The sequence below is a fragment of the Centrocercus urophasianus genome, unplaced genomic scaffold (assembly GCF_019232065.1).
Source record: "Centrocercus urophasianus isolate 14NV4802_14NV808 unplaced genomic scaffold, USGS_Curo_1.0 seq_3, whole genome shotgun sequence".
NCBI lineage: Eukaryota > Metazoa > Chordata > Aves > Galliformes > Phasianidae > Centrocercus > Centrocercus urophasianus.
The window spans coordinates 1974552-1996291 of NW_024884866.1; the positions used below are offsets into that span (position 1 = coordinate 1974552).

Below are 21740 nucleotides of genomic sequence, written 5' to 3' on the forward strand. Positions count from 1 at the left end.
TGTATAAAAACTTTATTTCTCTTACCATGATGACAGAAACCCCAGCAGATGTATTATTTTGCTTGGGTAGGGTGTTGTTAAAGTGCTGCTTCAGTTTACCTGTTACTTCAGCTTGCATATTATTCTCTGGGGAAGTGTCATCCTGTATTAGAACAAACACAATACTGAAGGTAAGGGAAAAAAAATAAATTAATGTAACTGAGCAAAAGAGAAATGTTCCATTAACTAGAGGTACTACCTCAAAGTAACCATTCAGGTAAGAAGGCCAAAAACGAGTGCCCTCTATTACTTGAGTGATGGTTCAAACCATTTGAGACAAACTATGTAGGAAAGGAACCTATGAAGTACTCTTTTGTGTCTGACCTTCTGTTTCTTAAAATGCCATGTGAACTGCTTAACTTCAGTCCGTGAATTTGTCCCACAGCCGTGAGCAACAACTTTTACCTTTTAACTGTACATACAGCTATGCTTGGTTAAAAGTGTATTTGTCATTTGGCTTTATTTGCGTAAGCATTTTAAATGGCCCATCACATCCCCCAGATTGAGGAAACAATACAGTGCCGTAGGTATCTATGCATAACAGCTCCTCTCAAAGGTAAAATCATTACAGTTGTCTTCTCGTGTGAGAGAAATCCGTATTTTCTCTTTTAAAATGCACGTGGAAATCAGCATTGGCTATATACATGTAAACCTGGTATTTATCAGTAGAAAACTGATTTGAAATCAATAAGCAACATACTTTGGTGTTCCCCCACATGGCTGTCCAGCAGCTGTATGTCATCAGCTTAGTGCCAATGTATTTTATTTGCTAATTCTCTTGTGAAAAAATAGGCAGTTACAATTTCTTTTAAGTAGCATTGCAGCAAATGAGATGCCAATATGCAGAATAGTCCTTCCTTTCAAGTACACTTTTAAAAGATGATCTTTTGTGATATTTCACACTCAATCTAGACGATGCCCAAGTCACATCTGCTTGTCAGGTTATGTTTAAGAAGCAGAATGAAAACCTCCAGCACCTTCTAATCTCAATCAAGTGATACCCTTCACTCTGTTATGTTAGAATACGGTTGTCAACAGAGTTAGCAACAGCTGAAACTTACTTCAGGCTCTTGCTAGTCTCTTACATGTGCAAGTGGCAATAGTGTTTGAATAAACAAAAATGAGTTTAGCAGAATTGCGTTGCTGCTTCTGAGGACTACACTGTAATAGATTTATAGATGTAATGTCAAGTTAGAGATAAGTAAAATGTAATTTACTCACTGACACCCAGGGATGGCTTAAGATCTGTGCTGCTGTATATCGGGCTTCGGTATTCACATGTAGCATCAGGCTAATTAACTCCTTTGTAAAGAAAAATGAGTTATGAGAATGGGAAAGAAAACTACAGTGAAAATTTTTGCTCAAAGTTCTTTTCGGCACAACTTTCTTACTGCATGCACGTTCACTAAGTTTTCCAAAACCAAACAAAAAACAGCTCTTCCAAACATCAGCTGTAATGGTCCAGTTTGTTCTCTGTACTCATACAAGTGACCAGAACAAAACACAACTGGGACACAGTGATTCTGTATGGGCAGTACACAGTCACAGTACATAAAGAGCACAAATTAGAACTATGAAACTCGTGAAACTGTTTGAAAACCATATTCTCTTATGTATTCCTCCAGAGTAAAAGGACATTTAAATCACTTCACCAGTTTGCAATCACCTTGCATAGGAAAAAGTGTGGAAGAGTGGTTAACATTCTGTTGTCAGTGTTCTGTCCCACATTTCCAATAGAGCACAGTCTTCTCAGTGATTTGTCAGAAAAGCTCTTTAGAGTTAGAAGATGTATCAGTACCTTTGCTGAATCAGTGATATTATCCCAGTAGGGTGAAGGAAATTCCAGCTTCCCCACAAGTATCTGATCAAAAAGGTCTTCCTGAAGGTTGCTTTCACTGTGGAAACAGCAATAATGAAAGAGATGAGAATGAAATCTATCATGCGAGTTTTAAATTTGATTTTTGAAATGGAACAGAATTTGTTATATCAATTATTACAAGTGCCTACTTTGCAGGCTAATATAGCGATGGCACCTCTGAGTTCTTTGCCATAGTTATGCTGTCAGGAGTTATGCAAACTGAAAAATAATATTGAGTTGAAAGGACTTCCACTGGAATAGACTATGGAGTTAACACAAAATACAATGACAGGAATGGTGATTTAAACATAAGTCATTTGCCCAGCCAAAAGGATCTGCCACAAAAAGGCGTGTAACAGGGGAAGAATGTCAGTGAAATGAGCCTCTTCTAAGCTACTGCAACTGGATTTTGAAAGTATTTCACAGAGAGGATGGAAAACGTGCAGTAGACTGGGTACTGGCAGGCTACTGGCTGGATAATTATGTTTGTATCAAAAACATAGGGTCATAAATACTCAGAAGTCAGGGGCAGTGCTGCTTTTTATTTAAACAAACAAAAACTTATGTCGGTCTTACCTACTGTAAACATCCACTCAGCCTCTCAGTGTTAAGAAAAATCGAACCTTTTGTGTTGGTTTTTCAACAAATAATTGCTAATAATTTGGTAAGACCTAATTCTGATGGCGTGGTATGAATGCTTTGCCTCCGTGCCCCAAACTCTATTCAAAGCAGTTGTAATTTATTTTCCTTCTTCAGCAAACTATTTGTAGAAATAATGTTAAGGGATGAATTCCTTATTAAAATATGTCAATTCCTTCTCATTCTCTGACGAAAAAAATAATGAACTTCTCTCCATCATATTTGAGAAGTCGTGGCTGTCAGGTGAGGTCCCGGATGACTGGAGGAAGGGTCACGTCACTCCCATATACAAGAAGGGGAGCAGGGAGGACCCGGGGAACTACAGGCCGGTGAGTCTCACCTCCGTGCCTGGGAAGATCATGGAACAGATCCTCCTGGACAACATGCTCAATCACATAAAGAATGAGAATGTGATCCGAGACAGCCAGCACGGCTTCACCAAAGGAAGGTCATGCCTCACTAATCTTGTGGCCTTCTATGATGGAGTGACGGCATTGGTGGACGAAGGGAAGGCGACTGATGTCATTTACCTGGACCTGAGCAAGGCCTTTGACATGGTCCCCCACCACATCCTCATCTCCAAATTGGAGGGAAGTGGATTTGATGGGTGGACGACCCGATGGATAAGCAACTGGTTGAAAGGCCGCAGACAGAGGGTGGTGGTCAATGGCTCTATGTCCAGGTGGAGGCCGGTAACAAGTGGTGTCCCCCAAGGGTCTGTCTTGGGACCGGTGCTCTTTAACATCTTTATTAATGACATCGATGAGGGAATTGAGTGCACCCTCAGCAAGTTTGCTGACGACACCAAGCTGAGTGGTGCGGTTGATACGGTGGAAGGAAGGGATGCCATTCAGAGGGACCTCGACAGGCTGGAGGGCTGGGCTCGGGTGAACCTAATGAGGTTCAACACGGCAAAGTGCAAGGTTTTGCATTTGGGCCGGAAGAACCCCAGGCACCCGTACAGGCTGGGAGGAGTGGTCCTTGAGAGCAGCTCGGCAGAGAAGGACCTGGGGGTCCTGATGGACGAGAGACTGAACATGAGCCAGCAGTGCGCTCTGGCAGCTCGAAAGGCAAATGGGATCCTGGGCTCCATCAGGAGAGGGGTGGTCAGCAGGGACAGGGAGGTGATTGTCCCTCTCTACTCGGCTCTTGTGAGGCCCCATCTGGAGTACTGTGTCCAGGTGTGGAGCCCTCAGTACAAGAAAGACATTGAGATTTTGGAAAGGGTCCAGAGGAGGGCAACTAAGATGATCAGGGGGCTGGAGCACCTCCCCTATGAGGACAGGCTGAGGGAGTTGGGCTTGTTCAGCCTGGAGAAGAGAAGGCTGCGGGGTGACCTCATTGCAGCCTATCAATACCTGAAGGGAACCTACACCCACGAGGGGAGTAAACTCTTCAAAAGGGCTGACAACAGCAGGACTAGGGGAAATGGATTGAAGTTGAAGGAGGGAAGATTTAGGTTGGATGTTAGGGGGAAGTTCTATACAAGGAGAGTGGTTAGGCCCTGGAACGGGCTGCCCAGGGAGGTTGTGGATGCCCCGTCCTTGGATGTGTTTAAGGCCAGGTTGGACGGGGTCCTGGGCAACCTGATCTGAATGTGTGTGTTTGGTGGCCCTGCTAGGCAGGGGGGTTGGAACTACATGATCCTTGAGGTCCCTTCCAACCCGGGTGATTCTGTGATTCTGTGATTCTGTGAACAAAACACATCCATCTTATTTTTAGGCTTCATTCATACTGTGACATTGAGAATCACATTCACAAACCCTACCAACCATATGGAGCTTACAAAAAATGATTAACAAGATTAAAAACTCATCATAAGCAAATTCTTCCCCTGACCTCTGTGTGCCATTAACTTTCCCCTTGACGCTAAACCAGTAAGCTGCTGTGTCCAAACAGAAACACTAGAGGGCAAAGCATACACATTCGTTGAATTGGGGCCCACGTAGAAGACAAAAGGAAAATAAAGTGCTTTCACAGCGCTCTGTCCCTGAATACAGTGGCACAAGCCAGTTGCTCCCATAGAAAACTGAATATGTAAAGCTGATACCAAAGCCTGATGAGATGGACAACTGAAACCAACTTCAAAAAGCATCGGTCTAAATGTATATTTTTTCCACAGTGCCTCTTCCAGGGAGATAGATGGGGCTTACAAAATGATTTGGGTCTTCAGTATTTTTCCTTTTGACTAATAGAGATGCTCACCTGCGAAAAGGTGGAAATCCACATAACAGTATGTATGTGATCACACCTGCAGCCCAAATATCCACCTTTAAGCCGTATCTGAGGAAACAAGATTGCATTACTTGTGCTGGATTGAAAAATAACTGTTTATTGGAGTGACTTGCAAAATTACTTGAGCTGGCTGTATGTTATTTGGATACGTGGATCTTATTTAGATCCTTCAGTCTTGGAAGCCCTGGTGGCACCACTTTGATGGAACTTCCCACCTCCCCTCACCTCCATAAGCCTCAAGGCTCTCCAGGGTTTTCCAAATACACCTGCATTCAATTCAGCATCAAGGTTTCTCAATCCGGAATCCCTGATGATAGAAGACAATGAGGTGCTTTCTTAGTCCTGCAGTAACTATCTCTAACGTTATCATGTGTTGCTAAGCAACAAGAAAGATACCAATTCTCCAGTCTCCTAAACGAACAAGTAACAAAGGAATAAAGAACTGCACCTTTCTTTTTAAAGCACAGAAATTAAAATGCTAGAGGTCAGAAAGAGGTCTTTTTTTTTTCAATTTCTTTTCCTACCCAGTACCTTCAATTTGTCCAAATTTAAAACGTGCCAGTGAAGTGCACTCTGATGTTTGAGCTCATGCCAGCTATGAAATATTTCCCAATACCACAAATACAGTGAAGGATGCTTGAGTCAATCCAGCAAACCTTCTTCCATTCAGAAGACCAAATTCACAGTTAAGGCAAGAGGCAGCTAATATGGAAGGGAGATCTCTTGTCTGATAGATAGCAAGACTTACTGTAAAAATTATTTTGTGTTTGAGCAACCACTAGATAAATACAGAAAAATTCAGTTATTTAATTAAATCAAGGCAACAAACATAATGCATCACCCAGACGAGGTCCTGACCTGGACATGATCTAACTAGACCTGCTCAGAGCACAGGTTTAGACAAGCACCACAAGTGGGGGTCCTTGGGAGTTGTTAAGGAGGCATACGTGTACTCTGGGAGCAAATGGGGAAGCTGGTCTGTCTGAGGAACTGAATGATGCCTGTTTTCTCATAATTATTTTGTTTAATAACAGTTAGGAGCTACCTGCCAAAAATGACAGGTTACAAGACCTATGTCTTAGTTACTTATCCTCACCCTGTCTCTGCAATGATTTCTGGAGCCACATATGTGGGCGTACCACAGACGGTATATAAAGGTCCTTCAACCACAGTTGCCAGTCCAAAGTCTCCTAGCTTCAAAGATTTGGTTCCATCTGCATATTCACATACCTAGAATCAGCAAAATAGAAACAATGGTGAGGAGGATATTGGAATTTTTAAATTTATTATTATTATATTTTTAATAATCAGCACCACATGTAGAATGTAGAAAAAAGAGGTAACTTCCACAGCCATGTATTAAAATTGGGTTAGGTTCACAATTCTGGAATGTCTTCCAAGCTACATATTTCCATAAAACCAAGCTTCACTTGAAAGTCCAGACGTGAGTAATCTTAATTTAAAAATGAAAATTCATGCAGATAGTTTCTTGCTATTATTTACTCAGTTTCTCAACGCTCTTGTCTTTACAAGTTCCTAAAAAGCCAAAAACTCAGCATTTCTCTCACTAATATTTAGTAATTTAGTTACATGGCCATCTCTGTGGAAGTTTTAAATTTTAAATGTTAGGTTGCTGTCTAGATGCTCGCAGAGTAACTTCTTAGTGTGTCTGCTATAAAAATGTTTTAGAAAAAATACGTGCAAGGAAATTGTATTACTTTTCAGGATGCAAATAGGCTTCAGTTAAACCATGCCTTTGCATTTCTGTGAAAACACTGCATCTCCTCTGTCTTAAACGGGTGGAATCCCAGTTTCTATAAGGGCGCCTAGACTGGAACAGGAATAGGTGTGCTATGTTCACAAATAAGAGAAGATATTGGCTGAAATAGCAGTGCTGAAGTTATCCAGTGATACTTGCACTTTCTAATAAATTCTATGTATGGAGATTTCTGCTGTTTCTAATGTGTTTTCCAATTCTACGTACCTTCCAGAGAGACAGACAAAATTATGATAAGGTGCTAAAGTACTTCTTGTTACTAGCTCTACAGCGATCTCAGTAAAATAGTGTTATGTCACCTTTCCCTCCCCCATTATTATTTTGGGTTCCATTAAGTGATGTCACTTTGACCAATTAATCCTTATATATTTGCTTTTCATCATAGAATTTAGTGTAAGAATATCTGTAAGTTTGGAATATCTGTAAGGTTAGATCAGAAAACACTTGGTCAGATAGTACAGCTGGGAGCATTTGCTTTGGACAATGTCAATTGCTATAGTTTTTTCCAGCTTTTTTTGCATAACTGGAAAAAATGACCACCACACATAAAATTTGAGAAAAATGCATCTGTTCTGCTACTTTTATGTACAGCAAAACATCTGAGAAAAACGTGTGTCAGATAACAGATTTTGCCATGGAAGCAAGAGTACAGATAACCTCATTTGTATCACTCTACAGCTGTAGAAAAAAAAAAAAAAAAGAAAAGAGACAATGATATATTTGGAATCAGGCTGTCACCAGGCTGATCTTTTCTGATCCTAAGATTTCACACCTGGCAATGGTTAAATCAGTTGATTGCTTCTCAAAACCTATACGTATTTACTCCCATTTGTTGACAGACTATGCCCAAATGAGAGCAGCAGGCTATTTGAACCAAGTCTGAAATGAAACCAACAGAATTAGAAGCGGAGTGCCAACACTGTAATGAATAATCACACTCATATCCATAAACACTCATCTGCTCTTCCCCAAATAACAACTGGAGAAAAACAATTTATCTGAACAATAACATGAAACTTTCAGCTGTGGATGGTTCATGTAATTGCCGAATTACACTTTTTTCTTCTGCCTTGAGGAATGAAGAACAAGCTTGCAGTGAAATATCTGCATTCGTATCTTGTTCTGATAACAACTTAGTTCAGTGTGGTTTGTTACCCGATGGTGCTGCTCTCTCCACCTGCTTACTTTCCACCACACAGTGGACCAAATGAGTGTGAATGAATGAATACTTGTTCACCACAACCAGAAAAGATTAATAAAAGTAACATTAGATCTCAAACATGACATTTCTACAGAAGTAGCCAAGTCCACCAACTACCTATGCCTTCCAAAAAGGTACCCTGAAATAAATCAAACATCAAGCTTGAGGATAAAGACACAGGTAATAGCCCTTAAAATAACTGTATATGGCCACACAGCTTGCTCTGAATGAGGTGCAGTACTGTCAGATCAGCACAGCAGCAGTGATAGTTATACGCACAGTTTGTTCCAGCGCACAGCAACAGATTAGTTCTTTGTTACACCATAGCTATTCTGACTGTTAAATTATGGATTGGGGTTAAGTTTCTGGTTGCTTGCTCTAGGGAAAGAGGAGAAAAATGGCATGGCAATTTCTTGCCACAGTGCAGCTGGAGCTAGTGTTCAACTGAGCTGTCTGGCAGCTATGTAGGTCAGCCCATTATATAGCCTTAAGCATGTTCAGCAGGGAGAAAACCAAGCCTAGAATGCTGATAAGTTTTAAATATATTTTAAAAATGTAATAACGTATTTGTAATTGATGGGGACCTAGAGATTGGCAGCTACCATCAGATTGGTTTACAATCTCTCGCTGGCCAAATATTTCTTAGGAAATGTCTTTCTAAGCTTAGTCTTGCTGTTGCAGTCACACTAGGAAAGTTCAGTAATAAGAAACCTGACTGAGAAGTATTTAGATTTCTGTGCAGACCCAAATGCACCTGACTCAAAAGCCCCATAGATCATCTTGTTCTGAGTTATTTTGCTGCAGAAAGGAAGGTAGCTTATAATCGACAGAAAAACATTATATGACAGCGATAACAAGAAAAAAAACAAAAACTGGATTAATAGTAAAGGGAACTATAAGGACACATCCCATATAAATTAATATTGTTTTGTTTCCTTGAAGTGATGTTGTTATGTTGTTATCATGATTTCAGTGGAAGCTAGGACATAGGACTCTAGCATCTCTAGAGTGGTGGAAATAGTTTGGTTTTTTTTTCAAATAATTGGTAGCAAGGCCTTTCTTCCTTTCTCTGTATAATTCGTATCATTAATGGAAACATTTTTCTCCTTGATAAACACATACAAACTATAAGACTAATAGCATATATTTTTGAGTGCATGACTGGTAAAGAGGATGTAATTCAAGAGAGCTGGATGAACTTGTGCAAAAGAACCAACTACTTCCAAGAACAGGTAGCAACTGATGGGAATTATTTGCATTTGCATTCCATACCAATTAGCTGTCTTAGCATACTGGTATTGTCAATCACTGTGAATAGGACTTGCATCTGTTGAGTAATCTCTTCAGGCTTTCTAGGCAGAAAGGACATTTGTGTCTTTTTATAATTGATTCAAATACCAATGAGAGCTTAAAATGAATTTAGATTGATTATATTTGAGGAAGTGCTGATAATTAAGTGATAAATTTTCTCTTTTAAGTGCTGGGTTGCTATGACTATGTTTTCCGGGAGCAGCTTCCTCCCCTCTTCTTTTTGATACACAATCTAATTGATTTGTGGGTTTATGTCAGTTGCTGAAAACTGCCAGTAGAATTTGGTTGGTAAAGAATTAACTATTAATTAGAATTCAGCTTATAATCCCATCCTTGTAATAAATCAAAATCTATTTTGTGAAAAGCCAGGATTCCTTAATAAACAGGATGGACAAGTATCACAAAAGGCTTTAAGAAATGACCATCAAATGTTAATAAAAGCTCCTTTCATTCCTGATGACAGTGACTCAGGTATTGAAGGTTATGGTCCTGCTTGTTCATTGCATCACACCTAATATCTAACAAGCAGTACATAATTCTTATGTGTCACCTCTGTGTAAGCAAGGCAGCACACTGCTCCCATTCTGTGCACTGTTCTCTAAGCAGTTCTCAGAACAGACTTTGTGGTCATGCTTTTCAACAGACTCAGTTACTTTATACCTCTGCTGAGAACAAAATGTCATCAGTCACCCATGACAAAATAAATGTATGTACGGAGCTCATTCATGGTTAGAATACTGGTAAGTCATTAGAAAGATGTTCATTCCTGCTATGACAGTAAAATTTAAAAAAAGCTTTAGATCACCATGTGATCTCTGGAAGAAGTGGCTCTCAGCCCATCTATCCCCCACTTACAAAATGTAATAAATAATTCATCAACACAGCTTTAAAATTCATTGTTTGGTGAGACCATATTCCTACTTGTCCAAATGGCAGCCAATCAAAATGTAAATAAAGATAGGTCTAAGGACATGTTTGAGTATAGCTCATTTGGGTTACAGTGATTGCTATCTCATGGTAGAAGATTAATTTTATACGTACATATTCCAAATTAACATTCCTTCTGTTCCCTGCTCAGCTTTTTGACTTTTACGTACAAGCATTTGCATTAATGAGAAGGAAGTAAGAAAGAAAATATTAGAAAATAAATGAAACGTACCAGGAGATTTTCTGGCTTGATGTCTCTGTGTACAATGTTGAGACCATGAAGGTACTTGAGTGCGCTGGCCAGATTGTAGACCATTGCACTCCCATCTCGCTCTGTGTATTTTGTAGAAGAAGTGATAGCATCAAATAGATCTCCTCCCTAGAGTAAGGAAAGATAATAGGTCAGTCCAGGAAAAACAATAAAGATAATTTGTAACATACCATGTAAAATCTTGCACAAAAAGCATGCTCAGAAGCACGTTAAAATGTTAAAACAAATAAACAAACACAACAGATGAAAGCTCCAGAAACATAAAACTTCTCACCAAGATTGTAGAATGGGAACTTGGGTCATTTACAGATCACAGTCCTTTTTTGGACTTGATTTCATTTGATTGACTGCTCATATGCATGATATACAGAGATACCTCCATACAGTTTCTATTTTCTTCATCTTACCAGCTTAATTCTTTCTCTGATTTTGAGTAAAGCCTAAAGAAAATCCAGCCAACAGCAAAAAGCCTAAGATACCACGTTTTGCAATTGTAATGAACTGCAAAGTAGAAATGTTGCAGATATTGTGAAAATGTCAAGTTATTACAGCTGAACAGGATGAGTTTGAAGTGCAGAACTTACAGGTGATTTCAGAGTAGGCCTGTTGTGTAGTCTGATTAGGATACCCTCTTTATCTTGGGATACATAACAACATGTAAATGAGTTTCTGGTGCAGCATTTCCAATCATTGCCATGAATTTTATGTGGGTGTCTCTATGATGGTTACCCTGGTTACATCTGTAGGAGTGATTTATCTGAGCTGTGGGTGGCATTCCAAGCATTTCAATATGTGTGGAGAAGAAGCAGCAATTCAGGAATTGCGTGCTAAGCTGGTGGAATATTAAAATATTAATAAAATACTTTCTTAAAAACAGAAAAACTTCTCATTTAAAAATAACTTTTAGAATGGGAGATAAATGGGTAGGTTACAAAAATTCTGACTTGAACAACTAGGCTTTCTTCAGTTTCCCAAGCCGGCAACAGCTCTAGAGGTAGTTACAGGATCAACGTTTCAGGCAGGAAAAAAAGTGATGAGTTGCACTCCTCTGACAGGCTGATCAAGCCAATGGGCAGTGTTGCAGTGGGTGTACAGAACACAGGTAAGTGAGAGTGCAGAAATAAAACTCCATCAAACTAGTATCTTACATTCACAAGGTGACAGTAAAATGGAATTAGAGATATTTTTTCTCTGTATGTGTACAATAGTGTACGTGTACAAACACCATCAAGTTTTTGGACAACTGGAAATAAAGTGAAGGAATGCTTCATACGAGGAAGAGAAGTGAAAGTTTTTAATTTTGATGGAACACAATCAGTGAAGTCTGGACTACTTGTATCTATGATTTTCTAAGATAAATTGAGTTTTTCCCTTTAAGGCAAATAATTAAATATAGTGGTGAAATAAATGCAAATTTTCCATTACTGTATGCATATCACAGGTACCCTCTGCATGTTGTAAATGATATAAAACCTCCACCCACTTCTCTCTAGGCTGCGTACATAGTTAGCAAGATTACCTCAAATCTGTGGGTCTAATAGTCTAATTACAACAGAAGAGATGTAAATGCCACTAATGGAACTGATTGATAAGACTATTTGCATGATTAATAATGGAGATTGCCATTGAAATCTTATCTGATTATGTCTCCTAGACATTATATCATTGGCTGACATAGAGAACTGTTCTTTTTTAAAAAAATCTCCTTCGTCTTACCTTGACCAGCTCCATCACCAGATAGAGTTCTGTTGGAGTGTCCATTTCCTCTATCAGCATAATGATATTTGGATGCTTCACTCGACGTAGAATAGACACTTCATTTTCAATCAGGTGTTCCTGTCAGTAAAGGGTACACAGGTATACATGAATAGAGATAAAGTGGCCCATTCAGTTATCCTTTGGTCAGCTCTTCAGGGAGCACCCATTTTTCTATTTATTTCACTTCTGTAGTAAAGCCTACTGTCAGATGCTGGATTTTAACTTGTATTTCAGCCCAGTTGTACTTCATCGGTGACCAGAAATTTTATTCAACATATTTCAAAGACATAACCCACGGGTTATCTCTAAAAAAGACCCCAGAATAAGACAGCAATTCAGAAAGTGCAGGTTGTATTTCTTATGTGGATATTAACAGGTTGAGAACCTCTGGACTTGGATCTTTGTAAGCTGCCACCTCCCAGCAACAGCTAACGTGTTCTTGATCCTCTCCAGCCTTCACTTCTCATTTAGTGAACAATATTCAAGGACAGATTGCCTAGGATTTATTTTTCAAGGACTTGCACTTTAAAAAAGGACATGGATTGTACATAGGAAAATGATAACTGCTTTGGTTATGGATTTCAGTTTATTTTACATGCATCTTTAGATACACAATTTGCAAAATATGTACCAGCTCAGTCAACTCGCTGTGGCTCCAAACAGCTGAACAGTGCACAGATTAATTTATCCTTCTAATTTATCCACATTTAATTTATCCTTCTATATATTTCTGAGAAAGTAATGGGTTTACAGAACAATTAGTTTCAGAATGTTTGGCTTTCCAGAATTTCTTAGCATCTGGTTAATGCTATTGAGTGAAGAAAATTGCATACAATTGCATGCATATTCTTCCACTGGAATAATGATTGGCATTTGCCTTTATAAATATTGGAATACAGTAGTCGTATTTAAATTCCCTGTAAAATAAGTAACACTGCCTGCCTAAAACATAAGTTTCCTTTCCTCTGGCAGGTAAGACCTCATCTCACCGGAGTCTGAACTTAATCATGTTTAATGCACTGATTAGCAGCATGCAGTTCATGCATTTGTGAGCAGAGCACGAGAAGTAGATGTGACCCACTGTGCATAAGCAGTGATTAAAGATCTTATGCTACTTTAGCTTCTATTTTCAGGTTTACTTATGGATGTGTTGTGTTTTTGCAAAGCTTTAAGTGGCTGTGTAACTCAGAAACCACATGCCCTGTGTGCATCTCATTTTGTGAGTGTGGTGTGGCATATACGGGTTCAGCAGTCACACCTTTGAGATTCAATTTGAAAGAGCATCAATTGTCATTCTGAACAAACATATGTCTGCTCCAAGCAAAGGTGCTCTGGAGGAAGAAAACAAATAAACATGAAGCAATTTTGTTAAACACAATGCTCAATCTCATCAACAGACAAAAGTGAACAGCCACAGCATATTAAGCCTTATGGATGGAAGCCTGTAAATTCAAAACTAGTGTTAGTTTTCTACCCAAAGAACAAATAACGTATATTCAATTTATTATATCCAATAATTCTCACTGAGACACAATGGTTTTTACCTATGCTTTCTTTACTTAGTTTGACTAAATCGTTACATCGTAATAATCATTAAATCCTTTCGTTTAAACAAAACCCAGGCAGAAATTATTTTAATCTAAAACTAGTGACAATAGCTAATGCTCATTTTAAAAAGGGGTTCCAAAACATTGGTGAGCTGTTGCTTTGATACTCATTTTCAAAGCATTGGCTAGTGTATAGTCAGTTGGTTTCAGTCACTTCTCTGTTTTTTCTATATTTTGTCATTAAAAAAAAGCTTTCCAACTTTTATTTTTTTTTCCAGTGTTTTCCTTTTTAGCACAATATAGATTTCAGTCTACATTCATAGGAATTATTTGAAGAGTATAATTGGTATTTAGGTTAATTGTAGAAAATGCTTTAGTCAATCGAAGAAAAACCGGTAGCGAGCAGTAGGCAACATACAAATCACACATATTTGGTCCAGATAGTTGTTTTTAACACAGGACTTATCTTGGCAAGGAGAGTGGGTGAAGAACTAACTTGTAGCAAGATTTAAATATTTACTTTGTTAAGTATGGTCTTTGCTTGCACATACACGTACATCTGGACACAGATCCCTTCAAAACATACAAGTGGTTATTTTTTTTCCTCCTGTTTTTGTTCATTTGTTTTAAAGCAGCAAGCATGATAAGTAGAAAATATGTCTGAACTCTACTGTACAGAATGGTCTCTGGTCTATTCCAATTTATGGCGCTTAAGAGCTGACAACATGTAATAGAAACATCTGAAGTTGAAAGCATTAAAAAATAAAAAATACTTCTTTTTCAGAAAAACACACTGGTTCAACTTTCCTACAGCCAAAGAAATTTCTACATTTTAATCTCAGAAAGGCAATTTTTGTACTGTTTTTCTTGAGGTTATACATTTTTAAGATTCCTTTCTAAATTCTCCGTTAAATAAACCTAGGGATATGAGATAAAGTAACGGGGAAGGAACATTCATCTCCTTACACAACTTAAAATCTGCATGAATAGACCATTTCTGACAGAGATCCTCTACTTCAGAGCAAGTCATCACAGCAGGTAGGGTGGCAGTGCAGAGCAGTTTGTACAGCTCCTTACTATACAAAGAACATCATGTGGACTTTCGGCATCTTCCTACAAGGTCACTCCTATCAGTTACAACTCTGAATATTACTCTGCAGAGCAGTTACTCTATGCAATTGATAAAAAGTGATTAAAACCCTAACTTAGTTGCGAAGATAACTCCAGAATCATTTCATTGTGATCGTTTACTTAGAAAATTGGATATTTGCATCAAAATAAAAGACTGCCCTTTTAGTTACACTTGAAAGAATGGCATTTATTTCCTATCTCAGAGTCTTTAAAACAAAACTTGACTGCTGTTTAATACTGTGCCTTCCGTGTTGCTGTTGCAACAATAAACTCTGATCCATTTGAGTCATAAGTTCCTCAAGAGCCCTTTGTTTTTAAGGTCTTGCAAAGCAGTAAAATAGAAGTCTTATTTTTTGTTCCAACATTTAGTCTCCATTTCTGACTATGTTTTACCTATAGATTTGTTAGGTTTTTTTTCCCTCGTTTTTAAAAGTCTGTACTTGGGAGGAAGTCTGTGACACTCTAGGATTCCTGCTTCTCTTACATAACATGCTATTCTGTTGCAGGCTTTTTTTTTTTCTTTTTTTTTTTATGTATTAGAAATAAAGTGTATAGAACTCTCTTGTTAAGAGATCTTTGTTCTACAAGATATTTAACTACATACACAGAAAAAAATGGTTGATGAAATTTCTTCCGAAATCCATGCTCTGTATATAAAAGGGGTGTGTACAGCCATAAAAAGGGACACGAGATAGAGAGGGAAGGGAAAACAGGAAATTTCCTCTCTTGTATTTTACAAATCAAAATAACTAGGCTATGTTTGGTCTGATTTCATTTTGGACAAGCGCTGGTGTTTGTTAGTTCAGTAAAAATGACAACTGGTTTTTTACTCCACAATCTAGCACACTAACGCTCACAACTTTTATTATTTGTTTCTTGAAAGGAATATCACCTTGTAAAACAGATATTCTGAAAACAGTCAGAAACCCAAACACACCCCCCATTTATGACTAATGAGCAGCTGCTCATGCTGCTGCTGCTGTTTTTCTTAAACATGTAAATTGTCGCACACTACCTTTCCGCAGCATTTAGCCTTGTCTATAATCTTCAGTGCAAACTCCTTTCCTGTGGATCTAGTGAGAAAAATATGAAAATGTTAATCAGAAATCAGTCAGCATTATGTAGCATTATCTATAAAAATATACATAGTGGAATGCCTTCACCCATGGAGGCTGCTGAGAAAAAACGCACAGAACAGACTTCATTTTGTTTTTCATTTTCTCAGCAACATTTGTGCCCGCTGTTTCCCTGACTACCACAGCCCTATTCACTTACTGTGTTATTCCTAGGCTCCAGCTGCAACTCATTCTTCTGTGACCTAGCACAACTCCCTCTCACCTCTTTACTGCAATGAGCAGAATTTGTCTTGGGCTCTCCACTTTGCTTTGTTCAACTGGTAGGCTTTAAAGATAAAATCATCCTCATTTATGATGTAAGTGAGGAGAGAAAAAAGTGTGATTGCCTCATGGAAAAAAAAAATGGTAGGATTCAGTAGAGCTAAGACCCTGTGTTTCATGATATAGTAGTCCAAAATCCTGCTGAATTTATTAGGAGATAATTTTGTATTTCATTCATTCTTTTTTTCTTTTTTTTTTTCATCCCCATGAGTGTATGGAACTTTATAGCTATCATCTATAGTGCCATGGCATTTTAGAGTGTGGTTATATCCAAAGTAAAAAGGGTGACTATTTTTGTAGATATTCTCCCCAAAAGAAGGAGCTCTATTTTGCTTTTCATCCCTCTAAGCAATAATAAAAATCTTCTACCTTTATTCAGAAGGGGAAAAAATGAAAGAAAAATGCAATACAAATAAATTACCTTCTTTTTTTTTTCCTTTAATCAAAGATCACATTACTAATTATAGTAAGGAGGAGTTAAAAACCAAAACAAAGTGTCATAAAATCTTATTGCTACTATCCCATTTTTGTGTTAGTACCTAGTGTTACGTGTGCCTCAGAACACCACATGTAATGGTGTTCTGCATATATAATAAAATCATTGCAGGCAATTACAAAAGAAAAAATTAGGTACATTATTAAGTTAACAAGTTAATTCTCACTACACTTTTGCATTATATACAGCAAATCAAAATTGCTGCCTTACAAAAAAGGAACTGAGTTAACATTTCACATTCAAATGATCCATTATTTAAAAAACGCAGCAGAGAATCTCTGCTCTCAAAGTGCAGCTGTATCTGCTAGGTTGTCATAGTTACAACCTGATCCAGTCTTTAGAAAGAAGTGTTATCTAAATGGTATCTGTGAAATGCTATCCTCTTATGAACAGACACAGAATCTACTATGAACACAAAGCATAATTCAAAGCACAATTTATGTTATTCTAAATTAAGTGCATTATCTGAAAGTCTGCAAATAACTGATCAGCACAACCCACTTAGGAAACCTTCAGCATTTGTGCAGTGTTGAACGAGGAGCTAACATTTGTAAAGCCAGTTCATGAGGCAACTTCAAATCCCTCCTGCAAATGCTATAGTATAGTACCTACGAAAATACAAGGGATAGCAGACGCAGTTTGTGTGTTGATATCACTGCCTATCATATTGACCAGTATTGTCTGACAGGTTGCTGGCATTCTTCTGTCTAGCTGTCAGTATCCATCTGTTGACTCATGTCTTCATATATATAGACATATAGGCACCCTTTGAAAAGGAGACCATTTTATTTTGTGGAACAGCTGATGTAACGGCTTCCTGGCTCCACACCCAAAGTGTTCATACATGACATGATGAGAAATTAAGTATAATAATTACTAGAAATTAAATGAAAAGCATTTATAGTTGGTATTTCCTCTCTCCTTATTATCAGCAACCATTGCATTTTTTTTTTTTTTTTTTTTGTAAAATTCATTTAATAATGCTTTACTAAATCTAAAGATGGAATTGAGCTTAAATTTGACTTTTTATTTTTATTTTCTTAATGTGAAGGTTGTTTTTCTAGCCCAGTCCCCTCATCCCAAAAAACACAGATGACATTTACAAACCAAAGTGACATAGTAGCCCTTTTCCCATTTTCAGTGGAAATCATGCCGTTTCCAAAATGCGTAGTAGTCATTTCTAAAAATATTAAATTATGCAATCTTACGAGTTTAACCTTCTTTCTTTTATGAACTTTATTTGCTCCACAACTTAACAAAGGATTTGTGGCCAGCTTTAGAGCATGTGGGAGGACACTGTGAAGCATAATTCATTTAGTTTCTCTCAAGCCTCTTATGTGTGGCTTCTTGCAGAACAAAATGGACTTTAAATTCTTTTTTCAGCACACCTGGCTTTATTGCCTTCTTATAATTTTTGTAACGAACCTGCAGTGTTTAAAGCGCTAGGGCACTAAGCACTGTAATGTGGTACTGCTTGTCAGGAACACAGTTTCCTGGTGGAAACATCAAGCCCATGGAGTCTGGATATTAACACTGATAGAAGCATTATCTAATCCCTGCACTTGCAACACGAAGTTATTCAGAGTGTACTCATCACTCAGCCATTTTTTATTTTTCCTGTATCAATATTGTAATCAGATTGCATCTCTAGAAGCTGTCACCTAAGTCTTTATTCGTTAATTTATAAAATTTATAAACCTGGTTGCTAGTATGTCATCAAGTATTAACAATAATGATCATTCTTATCTGCTATAAATCAAAAGAGAGTACTAGATGTATTGCATATTACCTACCAATACTACTTTCAGAAAAGAAAGAACACAGATACAGTATCAAGGAACCTTTCTCTTGAGGGGAAAAAAAGGGGTGCATAAAGGCAGGGATTATAATTTATACATATCTGTTCAGCATGTTCAGCCTCACTGCACAACCCTTTTGGGTCATTTGTGTGACTTAGCAAGAATGCCAGTGTGTGAATATATGATCTGCTAAGATTGGAATGAGATGTTCTTGTTCAAAATGATGTTTATTTAAAGTAAACCAGCAGATGTGGATCAAATATATTGATAACTGCTATGGATTTTATAGAATTTGCTCAGTGCTTATAGTCAAGTTGGAGATTCTTCTTAATGTTTAAGAAGCTGACATAATTCTCAGATTGATAAAGAAGGTGGTTCTAAGACATAAACTGAGAAAGTGACAGTCAAATCATCTGTTCTGCTTACAACAGCAGCAAAGCATGACACAAAGCTTGCAGAGAATGAGCAGTAATACAGCACAGGTCTGTAAAGGTGTCCTGCTTACCCTCAGGGAAGTTGGGCACAAGAATATTTCAGAGTCTGGAATATTAAAAGGTTGACTTAGGGTCTTTGGCTCCACACTGTGCTACCCCACTGAACAAGCAAGCAGAAGGGAGCCAATCACACAGGCTATCTGCTGCTAACTGTATGCTTTTAAGAATACTTTGTTCACAGTATACCAAAAGCTGTGAAGAATGATGTCAGCAGCAAGCAGTAGGATCTCGTAGCAGCAAAATTGCTGAGGCTTCCTGTAAGACTGTGTCTTAGGTGCCACAAAAAATCTTCTATCATTTCCAACAGTTTCATGTGGTGTAAACGGGTTTCTTGAAGGTCTGTAGTGTTTCCCTAAGAGCCTCCATTAAGAGGTGATATCTCTTTCAGCTTTGGGGATTAAAAAGCTACACTGCTCTGCTGTTCTCACATGCCTTTGGTGGAATAACACATAGGAAGCTCTGCGTATTTTCCTTTGTCTAGTTCTCCTGAAGTGTATGCATTTCTTTGTAACTGCCCTTTGCTTTCATCTCATCACATTTCCTATGCAATCGTGCTAATGCACAGGGGTTCTATCCAGTAAAATAAGTTGTCACTACTGAACGTTCTCCTTGCTCACCGTTCTATGCACTCCTTCACAACAGCAAAATTACCATCACCAATCACCTTTCCGACTTTATACTTCTCAAGAATGGTGGATGACCCTGAGCACTTGTTTCCATTCACACCTGCAGAAAAGCAAGGTCAGTAACACAAAGTGAAGAGAGGTGTCAGCAGGGTGTAATATATTCCCCATAGGTAGATACAGAATTAAAACAGTCACAGATACAAAACGCAAGTGTAAGCTGTTTTCCTCTCTGCTTATTCCCTTATTTTTAATCTCAAACGTAAGAATGAACAGCATAAGGCAGAGTTGTTTGACCTTTCTTGCATGTAAGTCAACTATTACCTTTAGGGTGTATGTATTGTAAAAGTGAGAAATGCAGTTAGAATGCTTTCTGAACTCAAAATACTTTTTCTGAAGTGTCTTCACTGTTTTTGAATATATGAAAGATTCATCAACAGTACATGTAAAAACCACAACAGCAAGTAAAAATGCATATTTTCTTTATATGATAAAAGGCAGCATCCAGTCCAATTGCTTCAAGTTTTTGTTTGTTGTTTGTTCTTTTAGCCTAAACCAGGTTATGCCATTGTCATATCTAGCCTTGTTCAAAATCTTCATTGATTACCTAGATGAAGGGATACAATTCACCCACCCAGTAAGTTTGCTGATGATACAAATCTGGGAGCAGTGACTGACAAACCAGCAGGCTAACATCTAACATTTCTAAACCAATTTTTATTTACAGCAAAATTTTTGCAAGGGCGCTTAGTAATTGTTGGTGACCTACCTTCAGGACTCTGGCAATGGAGTGATTCAGGTACACCATTCACATTGGACGATGATCCACCATGAGGAGGGATCTATGAAAGCAAGTAAGATCTTCTTATTTATCATGATAAAGAAACTGCAAGGAGGAGTCAGGAAGAAATGTAGAGAAAACAACAGAAAATTTACAAAAAAGCTCTAAATTAAACACCTCTACAGCGTCAGTTTGCTTTTCCACTCTCATTTTATTTTTACTCTTGCTTTCTCACAGCTCATCTTTCTTAACATGAAACACTGTTTTTCACCAAACTTAAGACACAAGCTTGATATTCCTCTTTATAGAAGTAGTTGAACACGTTTTAGCAAAACTGCTAGCAGCAAAGAAAATGCTCTCCCACTGCACAAACATTCTCTCTTCATTCTATGGAATAAGATAGCTGCAATACACTCTGCATGCTGGGTAACATGTCTGTTCATGTCAGCTAGAGATTCAAACCCAGATAGAGCCACCTCTCGACACCTATCCAGCGGTCTTCTTCTAACACATCTACTTCACAGCTGGCACTGCCAGAGGTTTCCCCAGCTGAGCTCTATCAGTCTGTGCCCTCTTCCGATTAGCACTGAAGCATGCTAAGAAGGTAATGTGGAAATGCTCTCATGACTCTACTAGTTCACATTTAAACAACATAATTTTGTCTTAGGGTGCCTAGAACCTCTATGATAGCCAGATTTGCTTGGAAGTTTAAAAGTTTGTACTTTAGGTTATTATGGATGTCAAGACTGAGGATCTCCACTAACAGTACAGGTTAGATGTCTTTGCAAAAACAATCATCTAACTGGTTTTGAAGGATGATGTGTGATGAAAACAGCTTTTGCTGCACTAAAATCTTAACTGGTAACTTGATCTGAACCCTTGCAGTTCCACTCGAAGTTGTCCTGCCATAATGAGCAATCAACTTTTATTTAAAAATGGGGTGGTGTACAAACAAATGCAGTGAACAGTAAAAGGTACTGATCTGTTCTACGTGCTGCTGTTTTTTATAACTTCTCCCACTACAGTTAAATGTAGTTTAATAATTCAGTAAGTAGTATTAAGTATAAAATAAAATAAACATAAAATTATTACATCATCCCATTCTATGTAGTATTTCTTGCTGTTCTGTGAATTTCCAATACCTTGTTTTCTTCGTGGGCTATTACAATAGTTCTCACTGCTCACCACATCAAGGATTAAAATGCTTCCCTGCCTTAAGCTCAGTGTCTGTTGAAATGGCTTTGCATGACACCAGGAATCCAAATGCAGCATTTTCCATTTAGCTGACATTGTCTGGTTACACTGCAGAATATTTTAAATCATTAACACTATTGTCAACGAAAAAACTGAACTGACAGATAGGGATATTGTCTAAAGGCTCATGAAATGCTAATGAATGCTTAAGTTTCTAGTGACAGCTGAGCTGCCAGATCAGCTAAAGGTAGGGTAGCTGTAC

The 21740-nt window shown here is 38.0% G+C and overlaps 1 protein-coding gene across 5 annotated transcripts in view; it reads right to left on the reverse strand.

Annotated features, from left to right (window-relative positions):
- DCLK2 (doublecortin like kinase 2) overlaps positions 1 to 21740 on the reverse strand; it is a 79153-nt gene that overhangs the window by 5529 nt on the left and 51884 nt on the right. For 4 of the 5 annotated variants that reach the window (XR_006170490.1, XR_006170489.1, XM_042828431.1 and 1 more), the window contains 10 exons: positions 20273 to 20345; positions 19498 to 19606; positions 15710 to 15767; positions 11975 to 12094; positions 10220 to 10366; positions 5868 to 6001; positions 4742 to 4819; positions 1838 to 1934; positions 1261 to 1341; positions 26 to 142 (listed from right to left, as the gene is read on the reverse strand). Coding sequence is in view for 3 of the 5 variants with exons in the window: in XM_042828431.1 (XP_042684365.1) it covers positions 26 to 142; positions 1261 to 1341; positions 1838 to 1934; positions 4742 to 4819; positions 5868 to 6001; positions 10220 to 10366; positions 11975 to 12094; positions 15710 to 15767; positions 19498 to 19606; positions 20273 to 20345 (1014 nt within the window). In the remaining 2 variants the exon portion in view is untranslated. Of the gene's footprint in view, positions 1 to 25; positions 143 to 1260; positions 1342 to 1837; positions 1935 to 4741; positions 4820 to 5867; positions 6002 to 10219; positions 10367 to 11974; positions 12095 to 15709; positions 15768 to 19497; positions 19607 to 20272; positions 20346 to 21740 lie in introns of those variants that run through there. The other variant, XM_042828429.1, reaches the window with a different exon arrangement.